The sequence below is a fragment of the Astatotilapia calliptera genome, chromosome 20, assembly GCF_964374335.1.
Source record: "Astatotilapia calliptera chromosome 20, fAstCal68.1, whole genome shotgun sequence".
Lineage (NCBI taxonomy): Eukaryota > Metazoa > Chordata > Actinopteri > Cichliformes > Cichlidae > Astatotilapia > Astatotilapia calliptera.
In genome coordinates, this window is record NC_137441.1 from 24,700,961 (window position 1) to 24,717,980 (window position 17,020).

The window sequence follows — 17,020 nt, forward strand, 5'->3', positions numbered from 1 at the left end:
TGTTATGTATGATTAATCTTTTGTTTTCTGAGTTACCTTAGTTGCAGCTGTTCCAGTCCCTTGATTAAGGAGCCAAGAGGTGGAAAAGGGGCAGAGCGAGCTTTAAAGGAAGGCTACAAATTGGTTCACGCCATAACTCAGGACCATGGGGGGGGGGGGGGGGGGGGGAATTGGAGTTCATTATGTTTGGTTTAGTTAGGTTTTGTGTGTTTTACCCCTTTTCCTGTTTTTGTGGGCTGATCAGCCACTATTTAAGTTTCCCCTTTGTCTCATTAAGTTAGGTCAGTTTGTTTGAGTTATCAGTTGTGTTGTTAACTTTGAGTAGAGTTTTGTTAGTTTGACCTCTTTTATGGGCCCAAGATTTTGATTCTTTTTGCATGAGTTAACCAATTATGTTTTTTGGGTTAAATAAAAAATATTTTTTTGGACTTTAACCTGTGCCTAAGTTTCCTTCACTGCTCGGTCCATCACAAAGACGTTGTAGCCGGTGTATCAGAAAAACTCAGGAGAGTTTTCTCCAAGCATGACATCCTGGTGCATTTCAGACCCAGCAACACGCTCAGACAAAAACTGGTTCACCCGAAAGACAAAACGCCAAAACATATGAGTGTACAATGTGGTGTATGCTGTACAGTGCAACGAGGAATGCCGAGACCTCTTCATTGGAGAGACCAAACAGCCACTTCACAAGCGCATGGCACAACATAGAAGAGCCACCTCCACAGGACAAGACTCAGCAGTCCATCTGCATCTTAAGGATAAAGGACACTCTTTCGAGGATGCCAATGTTCACAGTTTGGACAGAGAGGACAGATGGTTTGAAAGAGGAGTGAAAGAAGCCATCTATGTCCACTGTGAGCGACCATCTTTGAACAGAGGCGGGGGTTTACGACACCAACTCTCTGCCATCTATAATCCAGTTTTGAGATCCCTTCCCAGATGCGTTAACGCCCACTCACATCCTTTTTTATTTATTTATTTATTTTTTGTCCCGTTTGGATCTATAGCCATCAGAATTGTTGTCTTAATTGGCCTTAAGAAAGATGCCAAGCAGATTTATTTTACCAAGTGGATCATCATGGCCTTGCCATATTGGTCCATTTGATTGACCTTTATTATAATTATGAATTTATTTTATTTTCAGTTGCTACAAAAGGGACAGACATGACTGGGGGATAGGACAGGGAGAAAGAATGAAAGAAAGAGAGGGAGAGAAAGAAAACCAAAGGGGAGAAGAGACGGGGGGAAGAAAGAAAAAAAAAAACCAAACAAACAAAAAAAAAAACACCTGGGTCACCTGTATGGAGAAAAAAAACAGAAGAGAAAGCAAACAACAAAGAGCAACATAATAAAAAAAAAAGCACCATCACAATAAACTAGCTAGCAGTAGATATCAGTACTTACTAAATAATAAACGATAATGTGCAGCACGCAAGATAGAAAGCGCACAATGTGCTTTGAGGCAGCAGCCAAGAAAGCTGTAGTCCACGTCTGTGAATATCCAACACCCACTCACATCCTGGGCCATCTGATCTCAGGAATTCGCATGATAAGGTGGGGCCAGGTTTCACAATGAACTCACCCGAAACTCTGGCTGATTGGGACCCACACCCAGTTTCACACCTTGGCTCAGGCATTTAGAGGATCATCAGGGGGTCCTTTTGTCCCTCTGTGGGGGGTTAGTCCCACTAGGTTTATATCTGGGACTCTCCACCATTTGACCTTAGAACTGAAGAAGCTTCTCGGATGAGAGGTGAAACGTCTTCAAGCAACTTAAAGAAGTCCAGACGCTTTTCTTTGCAAGCTCCTTTGACTAAATACAGGTATGTTACTTTTCCTGGAGGGCAGCCATTTTTAAAAACAAGATGGCAGCTGAAGTGTAAGTCAGACTGTGTCAGACCTTCGTCCCGTAATGATTCTCTCCTTCCTGAAACAGTTCCAGGAACTTCCTGTAAAGCTTCAGGGCCGTGCATGAGTCCTCCGTGCTGTCATGGGTTTCTCCCTGGATGTTGAGGCCTGTGGACATGAAAAAGAATGATCAGAAATTATTCTCCTTTCTTTCTCTCTCAGTCTATCTTCCACAAGCTCTTCTGGAAGCTTTGCTGATTTCAAATAACCCTTATCTTCACCTTACACTCTCTTGTTCGTGAGCATGGAAGAGCCTTTGCCTGCCCTGGATCAATTGTTTGGTCTTTTTCACTTATTTTCCTAACTTAGTAGAGTTGAAATGCCTGCTCAACGAGAGAAAGGTAAGATGACATTTTTCTTGCAGACATGCTTGTGGCTCAAGAAAAAATGAGTATCTGTGTTGCATCATTTAGACATATAATGCTTATGAAACTACACATTGTGAATTCAAGAGGGAAATTTGTGTCACACGCTGAAGAGTATTTCATGGTTCTCATGGAGTGGTCACTTTTATCATGAAAGGCAAATGAAACTATGCGGAGAGCAGCATCTGATGAAGGCAGTAGATTCCATGTTGGTTGGTGGAGAAAGATCCTGAAAGACGTCCACTGTTAAAAATAAGCATAAGTGGAGAGACCTGAGTGTGGTTTTCATCTAAAGCTAGTCCACCTTTCAGAGGTCGTCTAACTTCCAGGATTATTAATGGTAAACCAAATCAACAGTCAAGTATCTTTTGTCATTAAGTGTATTTTAAATGAAATTCAGCTTTCTGTTGGCTAAACAGCATATAGTACAATTCAGCACCTGGAAACACAACACTTACCAAAGAATCAGTACAGTGGTAGCTTAAGTCAAAGTGAGCCTGCTCAGCACATCTGTGAAACATCCAGCAAAAATCAGCAGCACAATCACATTCAGCCAAAGAAATATGTCTAGTATCTCGTGAACATGGTGGCAGAGTCTTTTTGGTGGCTGCCACTAATCTTTAGGATAACCTCCCCGATTAACATAACAGGTGTCTGATCATTTTAAGACTCTGTTAGAAATCAGTTTACTCTGACTGGCTTTCAGCTTTAGCTGTTTCAGCTGTTTTATTGAGTGTTATGTTTTTATTGTGTATTTCTGTGCATGTTTGTTGATATAGTGATCATAAATGTACATTTTTTTATAGCCTGTACAGCAGGTATTTTAAATGAGCTTAAAAAATAACCCTAGTCTTGACTTCTCACTGAGTAACAAAGGCTTCCCCTTAGAGTTGTTTTTCCTGAGCAGTAAAACCTGGGCTGTAAAGAAAACATGGCAGGGAAAAAGAAAAGTGTCTGACTGCTGTCAAGTGCTTTGCAAAAAGTTTTATTATGACAAGTTTTATTCAGTTTAATCAGCAGCTGGATTGAAAACGTTATATTTGCTTGTAGGAGCTGCACTGAGATCAGAATAAACGCTGAATTTGTCTGTGTTGATGTGGTTTGGTCTTAGATTTTTCTTTCTAAGTTTTAAGAGGCGCTGATCTTGACTATTAAAATAATGCAAGAAGCTCTTTTTAGATACTGTTTTATTATATAATTTAATTTATGGTTGATTTTCACATTTGCTTCATTTAAAATGTAAGTGATTCTCTTGCTTCAGACGTTATATCGGTAACAATAATAGATCGTATTAAAGATGGATGTGTTTTAGGTTTTTAATAGTGAAGCTGACACAGAAGTGTCTTAAAGCTGCATTCTTTCTTATGCTACCAAGGGGCAATATCTGGCTGAAAGATTTGTTGTCCTGTCTGAAGTTGTTTGTTTGATGTTGTTTGAAGTTTCCAGATCCAGATGCTCCTTCAGTCCCCACAGTCAAAGCAACTGAGGCACCTCTGAGAGTTAAAAACGGTCTTTCAATGTGCAGCTGTTCTCAGAGGTGTTACAATAAGGACTTCACCAAGTTCAGTGGAGTTAGAAGTTCACATGAATTTAGCAAGTTAGTTTCAACCTAAATATGATAAACCATGTTCTAACTAAAATGTACAGCTCTACCCTCATCATACGACAGGGAGAAGACACCAAAAACCAATATCACTCACTCATGAAAGGGAACAGCCATGGAATTTATCCATCAGGGTCAACTTTATTTAGCATCAGTAGGAATTTGAATAATGGAGGAACCTTCATTTGATTTTAATGTTATTGAAACACAAAAACTCCCAGGGCTTATGTGGCTGGTAAATTAGCCAACTAAATTAGCTAACTATAAAATTATAGCTTGCAAAAATGATTGCTAGCTAAACCATATCCTTTTATTCTCTTAACTTGTGTTTTATGCAGTCACCAACACATTGAAAAAACACAAAAGTCTCCTTTCTGCAACGTTACAAGCTGTCAGGAGAGATATGTTGAATTTTAACATCCTCCTGGATGTCCAGCAGTTGGTTGTCCTGTCAACCGCAGCATAAACAATGTGGCCGAGAGAGGAAGCAGGAAAGAAAAAGAAAAAAAAAAAAAAAAAGGAAAGAAAAAACCCCACGTTGCATGTGACAACTTAGTTCAAGCTATGCTGCTTCTTCACAATACGGTTATCTTCAGAGAAGGGGAGATAGTGTGTTTTGAATGTTGATGAGGTAGCAAATCTTTTCTCAGAGGTGCTACAAGAATGCGGCTTTTCACCTGTGTGAATTCTCATGTGTGTTTTGAATGTTGATGAGGTAGCAAATCTTTTCTCACAGGTGCTACAAGAATACGGCTTTTCACCTGTGTGAATTCTCATGTGTCTTTTGAATGTTGATGAGGAAGCAAATCTTTTCTCACAGGTGCTACAAGAATACGGCTTCTCACCTGTGTGAATTCTCATGTGTCTTTTGAATGTTGATGAGGAAGCAAATCTTTTCTCACAGGTGCTACAAGAATATGGCTTCTCACCTGTGTGAATTCTCATGTGTGTTTTGAATGTTGATAAGTCAGCAAAACTTTTCCCACAAGTGCTACAAGAATACGGTTTCTCACCTGTGTGAATTCTCTTGTGTTTTTTCAATGTTGATAAGTCAGTAAATCTTTTCCCACAGGTGCTACAGGAATACGGCTTCTCACCTGTGTGAATTCTCATGTGTGTTTTGACCTTTGATAAGGTAGCAAATCTTTTCCCACAGGTACTACAAGGGTACGGCTTCTCACCTGTGTGAACTCTCATGTGTGTTTTGAATGTTGATGAGGTAGCAAATCTTTTCCCACAGGTGCTACAGGAATACGGCTTCTCACCTGTGTGAATTCTCGTGTGTGTTTTGACTTCTAATGAAGTAGCAAATGTTTTCCCACAGGTGCTACAAGAATACGGCTTTTCACCTGTGTGAATTCTCATGTGTTTTTTGAATGTTGATGAGGAAGCAAATCTTTTCTCACAGGTGCTACAAGAATACGGCTTTTCACCTGTGTGAATTCTCATGTGTTTTTTGAATGTTGATGAGGAAGCAAATCTTTTCTCACAGGTGCTACAAGAATACGGCTTCTCACCTGTGTGAATTCTATTGTGTCTTTTGAATGTTGATGAGGAAGCAAATCTTTTCTCACAGGTGCTACAAGAATATGGCTTCTCACCTGTGTGAATTCTCATGTGTGTTTTGAATGTTGATAAGTCAGCAAAACTTTTCCCACAGGTACCACAAGGGTACGGCTTCTCACCTGTGTGAACTCTCATGTGTGTTTTGAATGTTGATGAGGCAGCAAATCTTTTCCCACAGGTGCTACAGGAATACGGCTTCTCACCTGTGTGAATTCTCGTATGTTTTTTGACTTCTAATGAAGTAGCAAATGTTTTCCCACAGGTGCCACAAGAATACGGCTTCTCACCTTTGTGAATTCTCTTGTGTTTTTTGAATGTTGATAAGTCAGCAAATCTTTTCCCACAGGTGCTACAGGAATACGGCTTTTCACCTGTGTGAACTCTTAGATGTGTAATCATATTGTATTCATCCTGTAAAGTTTTTCCACACACTTCACATTGTATAGACTTGTTCTTTGTGTCCGTTCTACTTTTACTCGATGACACAGGAAGGTTGTCTACTCTTTGACTGTGACGTCTCTCATTCAGCTCTGTATTTCTAGTAGTTCCTGAGACCACATGCTGACTTTTTTCATTATCTCGGGTCTCTGCTTCAGGAGAGCTGTGAGAAAGGAGCTGCTCACTGTTTGGTTCTGGTTTACTGTAGGCACTTTCCTCATAAGCGGGTGTCACCATGAAGGTATCAGCCTCCTGCTTCAGCCCAAGCTGCTCTCCCTTCTGACTGCTGCCAAGTTCCTCCTTTTCCTCTTTAATCTGTGGATTCTCTGGTTTCTCCTGGTTCAGACTGGAGTTCCTCTCCTGGTTACAGACCTGCTGGTCTGTAAGAACCTCCTCTTCCTCAAAAGCATGCTGCTGTAGGGCATCTGAATGCACAAAGGGGAAAAGATGATAGTAAAACAAACATTTGAGAAAATATTTACTGGTCTGAACCATTAGCAGGTCTCTACATAGTGAGCCTGTTGCTCACATATACCACTAAAATTAAAGTCTACAAACGGGACAAATTATTTGGGCACTGATGCAAATGTTTAGTTCTGACACTCTTATTAGCAAATTTCAAAGTTCAGCTTCTTATGTCTTTGATATATAAAATAAATAGATGTTGTTTTTTGTTAAATGAATGTGGATGTCTGAATTGGCCGCAGTTACAAGAAGGCATGCTGGGGAAGAGCTCTCTTACACAGTAGTAACCGTTTTGGCTGTGCTTGAAATGCCATGAAAACACTCTTCTTGTCTAACAAATTTAACTTTAGAAACTCTGAATTCCATATTTTCCAAAACAGAATAGAAATATTTATTCATATTACCCAGACCTGTAAACTGTTCAAATTTACCATTTCCATGTTGCAGAGGAAACATAATTCTTTAACTTAAACTGATAACAGAACAAAATGAAACTTGTGTTGTTGACTTTGTGTCTCTGTGTAGATTTTGTCTGACCAGTGAGTGGAAATTTGAAACCCAGATGTTTCACGTCTTTCATTCTGGTGAATTTTTACGTACTAATTTTCACCGTTTTGCACAGGTTAATGGTGGAAATGTGTTTAAATAAAGAACAGAAAATCAGGCTGAAGAGATTCATTCATGTTGCTTATTACTTTTTGACCTTCAATTCTCTGACAGTTCATCAGTCTGTCGGAGGGTCAACACAGAAACACAGACAACTATTCACACTCATATTCACACCTATGAGCAATTTAAAATCACCAACTAACCTAACCCGGCTGTTCGTATGTCTCTGGATAGTGAACAAAGGGAGAACATGCAAACTCCACACAGAAAGGCTTGGCTACTTGGTAGAGTCAAACTCAGGACCTTGTTGCTGTGAGGCAACAGTGCTAACCACTGGTCCACTGAGCTGTCTGTGAGTTATATTCACTTTTATTAAATCAACATAGTTTTACATACCTATTCTGTGTAACTTTATCACAGGTTTCCAGATGGTCTCCAGCAGTCTGAGCTGCTTTTTATCAGTCCAGACAATAATGCCTTCAGCCTCCTGCTTCAGCCCAAGCTGCTCTCCCTTCTGACTGCTGCCAAGTTCCTCCTTTTCCTCTTTAATCTGCGGAGTCTCTGGGTCCTCTTGGTCCAGGCTGGAGTTCCTCTCCTGGTTACAGACCTGCTGGTCTGTAAGAACCTCCTCTTCCTCAAAAGCATGCTGCTGTAGGGCATCTGAATGCACAAAGGGGAAAAGATGATAGTAAAACAAACATTTGAGAAAATATTTACTGGTCTGAACCATTAGCAGGTCTCTACATAGTGAGCCTGTTGCTCACATATACCACTAAAATTAAAGTCTACAAACGGGACAAATTATTTGGGCACTGATGCAAATGTTTAGTTCTGACACTCTTATTAGCAAATTTCAAAGTTCAGCTTCTTATGTCTTTGATATATAAAATAAATAGATGTTGTTTTTTGTTAAATGAATGTGGATGTCTGAATTGGCCGCAGTTACAAGAAGGCATGCTGGGGAAGAGCTCTCTTACACAGTAGTAACCGTTTTGGCTGTGCTTGAAATGCCATGAAAACACTCTTCTTGTCTAACAAATTTAACTTTAGAAACTCTGAATTCCATATTTTCCAAAACAGAATAGAAATATTTATTCATATTACCCAGACCTGTAAACTGTTCAAATTTACCATTTCCATGTTGCAGAGGAAACATAATTCTTTAACTTAAACTGATAACAGAACAAAATGAAACTTGTGTTGTTGACTTTGTGTCTCTGTGTAGATTTTGTCTGACCAGTGAGTGGAAATTTGAAACCCAGATGTTTCACGTCTTTCATTCTGGTGAATTTTTACGTACTAATTTTCACCGTTTTGCACAGGTCAATGGTGGAAATGTGTTTAAATAAAGAACAGAAAATCAGGCTGAAGAGATTCATTCATGTTGCTTATTACTTTTTGACCTTCAATTCTCTGACAGTTCATCAGTCTGTCGGAGGGTCAACACAGAAACACAGACAACTATTCACACTCATATTCACACCTATGAGCAATTTAAAATCACCAACTAACCTAACCCGGCTGTTCGTATGTCTCTGGATAGTGAACAAGGGGAGAACATGCAAACTCCACACAGAAAGGCTTGGCTACTTGGTAGAGTCAAACTCAGGACCTTGTTGCTGTGAGGCAACAGTGCTAACCACTGGTCCACTGAGCTGTCTGTGAGTTATATTCACTTTTATTAAATCAACATAGTTTTACATACCTATTCTGTGTAACTTTATCACAGGTTTCCAGATGGTCTCCAGCAGTCTGAGCTGCTTTTTATCAGTCCAGACAATAATGCCTTCAGCCTCCTGCTTCAGCCCAAGCTGCTCTCCCTTCTGACTGCTGCCAAGTTCCTCCTTTTCCTCTTTAATCTGCGGAGTCTCTGGGTCCTCTTGGTCCAGACTGGAGTTCCTCTCCTGGTTACAGACCTGCTGGTCTGTAAGAACCTCCTCTTCCTCAAAAGCATGCTGCTGTAGGGCATCTGAATGCACAAAGGGGAAAAGATGATAGTAAAACAAACATTTGAGAAAATATTTACTGGTCTGAACCATTAGCAGGTCTCTACATAGTGAGCCTGTTGCTCACATATACCACTAAAATTAAAGTCTACAAACGGGACAAATTATTTGGGCACTGATGCAAATGTTTAGTTCTGACACTCTTATTAGCAAATTTCAAAGTTCAGCTTCTTATGTCTTTGATATATAAAATAAATAGATGTTGTTTTTTGTTAAATGAATGTGGATGTCTGAATTGGCCGCAGTTACAAGAAGGCATGCTGGGGAAGAGCTCTCTTACACAGTAGTAACCGTTTTGGCTGTGCTTGAAATGGGATGAAAACACTCTTCTTGTCTAACAAATTTAACTTTAGAAACTCTGAATTCCATATTTTCCAAAACAGAATAGAAATATTTATTCATATTACCCAGACCTGTAAACTGTTCAAATTTACCATTTCCATGCTGCAGAGGAAACATAATTCTTTAACTTAAACTGATAACAGAACAAAATGAAACTTGTGTTGTTGACTTTGTGTCTCTGTGTAGATTTGGTCTGACCAGTGAGTGGAAATTTGAAACCCAGATGTTTCACGTCTTTCATTCTGGTGAATTTTTACGTACTAATTTTCACCGTTTTGCACAGGTCAATGGTGGAAATGTGTTTAAATAAAGAACAGAAAATCAGGCTGAAGAGATTCATTCATGTTGCTTATTACTTTTTGACCTTCAATTCTCTGACAGTTCATCAGTCTGTCGGAGGGTCAACACAGAAACACAGACAACTATTCACACTCATATTCACACCTATGAGCAATTTAAAATCACCAACTAACCTAACCCGGCTGTTCGTATGTCTCTGGATAGTGAACAAGGGGAGAACATGCAAACTCCACACAGAAAGGCTTGGCTACTTGGTAGAGTCAAACTCAGGACCTTGTTGCTGTGAGGCAACAGTGCTAACCACTGGTCCACTGAGCTGTCTGTGAGTTATATTCACTTTTATTAAATCAACATAGTTTTACATACCTATTCTGTGTAACTTTATCACAGGTTTCCAGATGGTCTCCAGCAGTCTGAGCTGCTTTTTATCAGTCCAGACAATAATGCCTTCAGCCTCCTGCTTCAGCCCAAGCTGCTCTCCCTTCTGACTGCTGCCAAGTTCCTCCTTTTCCTCTTTAATCTGCGGAGTCTCTGGGTCCTCTTGGTCCAGACTGGAGTTCCTCTCCTGGTTACAGACCTGCTGCTCATCCAGATCCTCCTCTTCCTTACAGTCATGTTGTTTTGGGAGGTCTTGAGGAATAAAGAAACACAAGAACAATAATCACTATTGTGTGATACAAAAACTATATATTTTTTATATTTAGTGATTGTTACGGCCCTAGCAGGGCCTCCTCCTGAAGGTGAGCTCTGGGCCAGAGTGCCATGTGAGTGGTTACAGCTAGTGAGCTGAGAGTTTGTGGTGTTTGCCGCTAGTGAGCTGTGTTATTGTGGTTTGCAGCTAGTGAGCTGCTCTTTCTTTTTGGCTTATGTTTTACTTTATTGACCAACGCCTGAGTTTTGTTTGTTTTCTTAAATGGTGATAGCGGCTCTTTTAGTTGAGCTACTTTAATAAAACTGTTTAATTTAACCCGTTTGCCTCCTTAACTCTTTTTCCTCACCCGGACACTTTTTGTTACTTCCCCCTCACCACCTAGACCCCTCAGGGGAACATAACAGTGATATAAAAACTAATATTTTTAAAAGCATGAATCAAAAACCAAGAAATGGTGATCAGCCTATCATATGACCCATTACGAGCCCCACGCACACGCACGCTCAGGGAAATAGTTGTGCACACTCACAGCAAGGATCCTCACTGTGAGCAAAGACACAAAGTTCACCAAACTAAAATGCAATGTGACCACCATGAAAACATCAGTGTGTGTAAGGAAGAGGACTCCCTTACTGTATTTATTTATATTGTATTGTCTGTATAGCACTTTAGAGCACACCTTTCACTTTATTAAAAGCACCTTATCAAGCAATTTATGAGCATTGCACTTTAAGCATGGATTTGCACACAAGAAGTTTAAATATTTGTTGACTATTTATTGGGAATTTTAGGGTCAGTTGGTGGCCTTGTTTCAGATCCTGCACAGCTGTTCCTCGTCAAGGAATGTGGTGGTTGTCTGTCAGGAGAGAAGAATGGTGATTGAGATTGTGATTAAGGTTTACCAATAAGGAAAACTAAGGCAAATGTGTGTGTGAAATCTAGGGATAAAAGTGGTGCAAATAAGTGTTTGTAAGTTAATGATTACTCACCTTTCTTGCCTGTGTCTTCTTCAAGGTGTTTGGGCAAATGTTTCCCCTGGGGTCCAGACACCATTTAAAGGTTCCGGGAGAGACCATTGGTAAAGAGAGTGTGGTGAATCTTTTTGTGCTTGGGTTTCTGGGTTTTTATAATATTGGGTTTGGGGTAACATTAAAGTGTGAAATATTTATTAATATGTAAATGTGAAAATGTATTTATGTATTTATTTATTCTTATTGATATATTGTGTACTGTGGTGGAAGGTTGGGATTTAAGAATTGACCTGAGAGTGGAATAATGGTTAAGTCTGTGACAGCTGAACATATTTAAGGCTGCCAGTTGTCATTAGAGGGTGGATTTTTTTTTGTGCTGTGCAGAAGCTCGACAAGTTAATTGTTGTAAGGAGAGCCATACAGCAAATAAATACTTTGTTCCACTACACTTGCCTTGGTCTGTCTCACTGTGTTTCCAGCCGCTAAGGGCTGCCCTGTTACAGTGTGTAAAATCCTTTTTTAAATGAAACTTCACTTCAACTTCAGAGAAGGCTGTTAACAACTTGTTAAATGTGTATTCCACTGACATCTAACTATATTTTACTGCACAATCTCAGTGTTTACAGATGATCTAAAACACTAATGCCTGATGTACTCAACATTGGAATCTGTTAGAGAAAAAATTGAAATAAATAAATGAATTAAAATGTATTAAAACCTAACCTATCAGTGACCATCGACCTGCACCAGTTCAACATAGTCCATCACTGAACATTGAACTACAGCACTGATAAATTCAATTTATTTATTTATATAGCGCCAAATCACAACAACAGTCGCCTCAAGGCACTTTATATTGTACAGTGGATTCTACAATAACAAATACAGAGAAAAACCCAACAATCATATGACCCCCTTTGAGTGAGCACTTTGGCGACAGTAGGAAGGAAAAACTCCCTTTTAACAGGAAGAAACCGCCGGCAGAACCAGGCTCAGGGAGGGGCCGGGCCATCTGCTGCGACCGATTGGGATGAGCAAAGGATACCCAGTTTAACATATTCTAGTAAAGCTAATCATACTGAAGAATCTCAGCTTCAACAGCACATTGTTAAAAACATGTCCATACCTATGATGTGTGAGTTTCTGTCAGGTTTCCGGTTGATATCCTGTCTGCGTAGACGGTTGATCTCCTCCTCATACTGGATGATGGTTTTTTGAACCTCTGAGAAGATTTCTTCATAAACAGCAGTTAGTCTCTCCTTGATGAACTCTCTCAGATACTGTACTGAACTCATTGCTGCTTCAACTGAGACTGGGCGGATCAATACAAGCATCAATAGAAGTGACACAGATGTTAATATTGGTATCAGATCCACACTAACTTGACGGGATCAATACTTTAGCTTCTGTCTCTTCTCTAGGTTCAGTCCGCTTCTTCAGCAGCAGCTATGTCTGCAAACACACTGCTCCACTACCACAGTAGTGCTGTCCTCCTCCCTTCTTCTTTGGGGGTTGATGGCGTTTGACATATCAGCTTACAGATGCATTTATCCCACCTTCTGGACTGGAGTGTGAACAGGAGAATAGCAGGGAAGACAATTATATTCTTTCATCAGTCTTATAATTCAATACTACAATTTTCCATTTACGCCTAGATTTCTGGGTTTAATGTTTTCCATAACACGTTGTATGCCTGTATTAACCCTTGTCTGGCCCTTAAAAATGCATCCTTTTACGGCCCTGGGGACCAAAAATGGTCCCGCCCCAAAAAGTGCAATAAAAAGATTATATATTCATATTTTTTTCCACTTTAAATTGGGCGAAGCCGCTGCTGCACGCCGGAAATAAGGCTTCATTTCCCGCCTGTCTGTGCAAGCAGCCCGCTGTTTTCCAGCAGGGATCAAATGTGGAGCAAGGGCGCCACCCGGTGGACAAATAAAAAAATTACAACTCTAAGGCCTCTTCTACAAAACAAAAACGAAACCTAAGCCGTCACCCAGATGTTAACGGTAATAATTCTGCAGTGAAAAATAGCGTTTATAATGGAAGTCAATGGGCCAAAAATGGTCCCTAGGGCTCTAAGGGGATGTGTATTGTTAGCTTAGCCACTGAAGCTAATTTAAGGAAGTCAGACTTGAATTTTGAAATGAAATTATGCCAAACTTTTTTTTAGAGAATTTGGCTATATTCCATTCAACACAGTGCAAATGGCTTGTAACCGAAAAACTAAAGGGACCAAAAATGGTCCCAGGGCCTAAGAAGGTCTCCCAACGTGCTTATTTATTGGTGTTGCTGCTGAATCTGGTTCCACTCACCAAACGACGGCCATTCTGGATTTTATGATCACTTGAAATCCCTCCTCCCGTTATCTTATTTCACCTCTACATCATCTCTCCCGCCATCTACTTCTGCTCTCCTTTCACTTCCGTCACATCACTTTCCCGCCTGCTGTCCAGTCACAGCCTAACCGGCCAACCACGCCCCTCCCCCTCCACTCCTGCTCTGCTGTGAGTTGTTGTTGTGTGGCCAAGAGACTAAACAGACGCCTTTGTTTGTTTGTTTTTGGTTTACAAAACTTATAGAGACAGTGTAAACAGGTCCGTACAACAAACCTGCGACATTACCCACAAACTGAAAGGTTAAGAAATACACTTTATTAACCTTGTTATTGATACAGTATTTATTACAGGTGCTCCATGCATTCTCCTGCTGTATATCATTAAGCAGGGCTGCCCGTTTGTCACCTATTCTGTTCGTAATTATTTTTATGGACAGAATTTCTGGGCGTAGCCAAGTGGCGGAAGACTTTCACTTGGGTGGTCTCAAAATCTCATCTCTGCTTTTCGTAGTTGATGTGGTTCTTTGGCTTCGTCGAGTGATGGCCTCTGGCTCGCACTGGAACGGTTCGCAGCCGAGTGTGAAGCGGTGGGAATGAGAATCAGCACCAAATCTGAGGCCATGATCCTCAACAGGTGGTGTGCCAAAAAGTGATTGTCTGCCAGAAAGTTGCTTATAAAGCTGCAGCGCCCAGATTACGCACGTTGACAGCTACTTCCGTGCGACTGATTATGAAAAAACAACAACATTTATGCATTTGTTATTAGACACAGGTATGCAGTTATGAAACTTTAACGTTTCTTGTAACCGAATTATGACGCTTGTCAGAAGTTTGCTTTCAGTGTGTAGCGCAGTCACGAATAACTACACGCATGAAATAATTAATGCCTACAGGTTTAGTATATATACTCTCGTTTATTATATTTGTTTTAGTATTTTATATTTCATATGCATTCATTTTGTTTTCTTTGTTCTTTTTAAACATACTGTAAGAAGTTTGTAAGAATAAATCATTCCCATTGCCATACACGGGAGGTAACTCTAAAGGTGGTGGAAATTACGGCGGCTGGCTCGAGTACATAATGTCAGTGGCACAGGAAGGGCGACAGTATTGAGTGACCTCAAAGTGATAGTGCAGTAATGCGCCGAAAAGGATGCCAGTTGCCGTTAAGCACCGAAGAAGAAGGGGGGAAAAACACTCGAGTTGGTATGAAGGAGCAAAAATGTCGCGATTAAGAAATATTTTTTCTTATTCTAAATTGAAAGAAAACATGTCCAAAAGAACTCAAAGACAGAGAAAACTTTCCGGAAGCTATATAGAAGGGTAAAATGGCCTGGGTGTAGGACCAAGTTCGTCTAGAGCCTCTAAACAAGAGTAATTCACTTTTTTTAAATAAAAAAATGGCAACTTTGCTAAAGCTAAGTTTCGTCTTTGTGTTAATTATTTTTTTAATTATATTATAATTTAAAATTATTGTTTTTGATTGTCAAAAAGACTTCTGAATTATCAGTTGGTTTCTTTTTACTCAGTTCAACAAACTTCACTATTATTCATTAAAGTTCTGCATTCTACATTTATAAAATAACTTTTATCCTCAAAGTATGCAAGGTTTTATTGTTATTAATTATTATTTTGGGGGCGGGCGGGGGCTGAAAAACGCAACACTTTTGTACAAACACAAACACTGCAAGAAATCTACAGTGAGGGGAAAAAGTTTGACTGGAAGAACCTAACGCTAGAGTTGTAGAAATATCTTGGACTTCTACTATACATGGCTGTCATACGGCTACAGATATTTTGCTATGTATAACGTTAGTGTTTCTGAAAATCCTAAAAAAAATCTATTTATTAACAAAATAAACTAAAAATAGACTTTATTATATTTTATAGTTTTAAAATTGGATAACAACTGACTTGAACATAATATGAAAAAATGTGTTTTCACCATGGGAACACTGGGAACATTGATTGCTTTAATAAAGTTATCTATATTTTTATTTTCGTACTTTCCATTTGTATTTAGATGGGGCGATGCATGGCAGATTCTCTGATGTTTCTCTGTTTCTACCTGTACTGATGCTAGCACGACTAAAACTAGCCAAGCAGCATTAAATATGTGAAGCAAGGCAGAAGGATATACTCATAAAATGAACAGAATCATGAGAATATAACACCACAACACTGCAAATGTAACAAAAATATGTCAGTATCAACTGGTATGTTATTTAAAATCTATATGAACACTCAACAGCTTATGCTCCGCGGCTGTTGAGTGACCCCTCATCTGGGACTCTCCTCAGCTCTTTCTGGGATAGTGGTGCTGCAGCCCCTCTTTTAGTCTTCCTTGGTCTCTTGTGTTCTGAGGGCCTCTGGATGTCTGGAGTTTTGATCTCCTCCATACCTGCTTCATGCCCTGGTGGACGGGGCTGTGGCCCCCCCACACCCTCTAACAGATCATTACATGGAACCTTTTAAATACAAGCGCGCTCATGCTCACAGGTGTACACACGGGTGCTCATACACACAAACTACACCCTTTTTGGCTCCTACCTTAAAGCACACTGTGCGCTGTCGATCTTACGTGCTGCACAGTAATGTTTAACATTTAGTATTTACTGTTATATTCCCATAGATCATCGTGATGTTGTTTATTCTATTGCTCTAGTCTTCTTCTGCTTCTTTTCTTTTTTCTTTCTCAACAGGTGATCCAGGAAAAGAAAAAGAGAAAAAAAAGGACACAAAGACAAAGGTGATGAAGCAGATTTTCATTGTCTTTTCTCTCTATCTCTTTTCTCCTTTTTCTTTCCCTCTCCTTCTGTTAACTTTCTTCTGAACTTTTCTTTTTGTTTTTCTTTCCCGTCCACGAGTCTGGCCTGATTACAATAACTTAGAATAAAAATAAGTAATAAAGATCAAATAAACTATGACAATCAAGTGGACCAGTATAGCAAAAGGCCCACTTGGGAAAGTAAATCTGTTGGGCATTTTTCTTGGCCTTCAGACAATAATTCTGATTGCTACAGTGCCAGACAGGACACACACACACACACACACACACACACACACACACACACAAAAAGACTATGACATTAGAGGTTTTGTGCTTTGAAGTGATTGGTTACATGTCAATGGAACAGCCTTTGAGCTTTAAGTTATCTCATGTGATGCCATCACAAGCTTTTCTTTTGATGTGTGTTGATTGGAAGTATTGCAAAATAGTTGATTATATAATTATATAATTATAAAATAATAATTGTCCAGAAATAGGCTTTTAAAGGCTTTTATTTTTTTTAGTATATGCTGAATTAACAGTATAAGAGCCTCTCTACCAGAGTATCACTAAAATATAAAGCAAAATAAAACGTTTAAAGGAAAACATGAGGTTTAATAAATGCTTAGGGTCCCCCCCCCCCCCCCCCCCCCCAATTGAATGCTTTCTTTTAATGACATCGTTAAC

At 39.6% G+C, this 17,020-nt stretch overlaps 2 protein-coding genes across 2 annotated transcripts; both read right to left on the bottom strand.

The window, feature by feature from the left end:
• Positions 1 to 3,347: 3,347 nt before the first annotated feature.
• On the bottom strand, positions 3,348 to 7,725 carry LOC145423134 (uncharacterized). The gene is made up of 2 exons (XM_080295316.1): positions 7,351 to 7,725; positions 3,348 to 6,305 (listed from the first exon to the last, which is right to left on the bottom strand). The coding sequence occupies exons 1-2, from the start codon at positions 7,682 to 7,684 to the stop codon at positions 4,429 to 4,431; spliced, it is 2,211 nt and encodes a 736-aa protein (XP_080151442.1). The 5' UTR covers positions 7,685 to 7,725; the 3' UTR covers positions 3,348 to 4,428.
• A 574-nt stretch (positions 7,726 to 8,299) lies between these two features.
• LOC145423144 (uncharacterized) lies at positions 8,300 to 11,639 on the bottom strand. Its single transcript, XM_080295337.1, has 3 exons — positions 11,244 to 11,639; positions 9,969 to 10,232; positions 8,300 to 8,923 (listed from the first exon to the last, which is right to left on the bottom strand). The coding sequence occupies exons 1-3, from the start codon at positions 11,305 to 11,307 to the stop codon at positions 8,652 to 8,654; spliced, it is 600 nt and encodes a 199-aa protein (XP_080151463.1). The 5' UTR covers positions 11,308 to 11,639; the 3' UTR covers positions 8,300 to 8,651.
• Between the last annotated feature and the right edge of the window lie 5,381 nt (positions 11,640 to 17,020).

What these genes read in the sequence shown, in the direction of transcription:
- LOC145423134 (XM_080295316.1), bottom strand. Translation starts at nt 7,684, where the DNA reads ATGGTTCAGACCAGTAAATATTTTCTCAAATGTTTGTTTTACTATCAT. An exon ending in GATAAAGTTACACAGAATAG is followed by an intron (nt 6,306 to 7,350) that starts GTATGTAAAACT and finishes TTGTGCATTCAG; the next exon opens with ATGCCCTACAGCAGCATGCT.
- LOC145423144 (XM_080295337.1), bottom strand. Translation starts at nt 11,307, where the DNA reads ATGGTGTCTGGACCCCAGGGGAAACATTTGCCCAAACACCTTGAAGAA. An exon ending in AGAAGACACAGGCAAGAAAG is followed by an intron (nt 10,233 to 11,243) that starts GTGAGTAATCAT and finishes TTATTCCTCAAG; the next exon opens with ACCTCCCAAAACAACATGAC. An exon ending in GATAAAGTTACACAGAATAG is followed by an intron (nt 8,924 to 9,968) that starts GTATGTAAAACT and finishes TTGTGCATTCAG; the next exon opens with ATGCCCTACAGCAGCATGCT.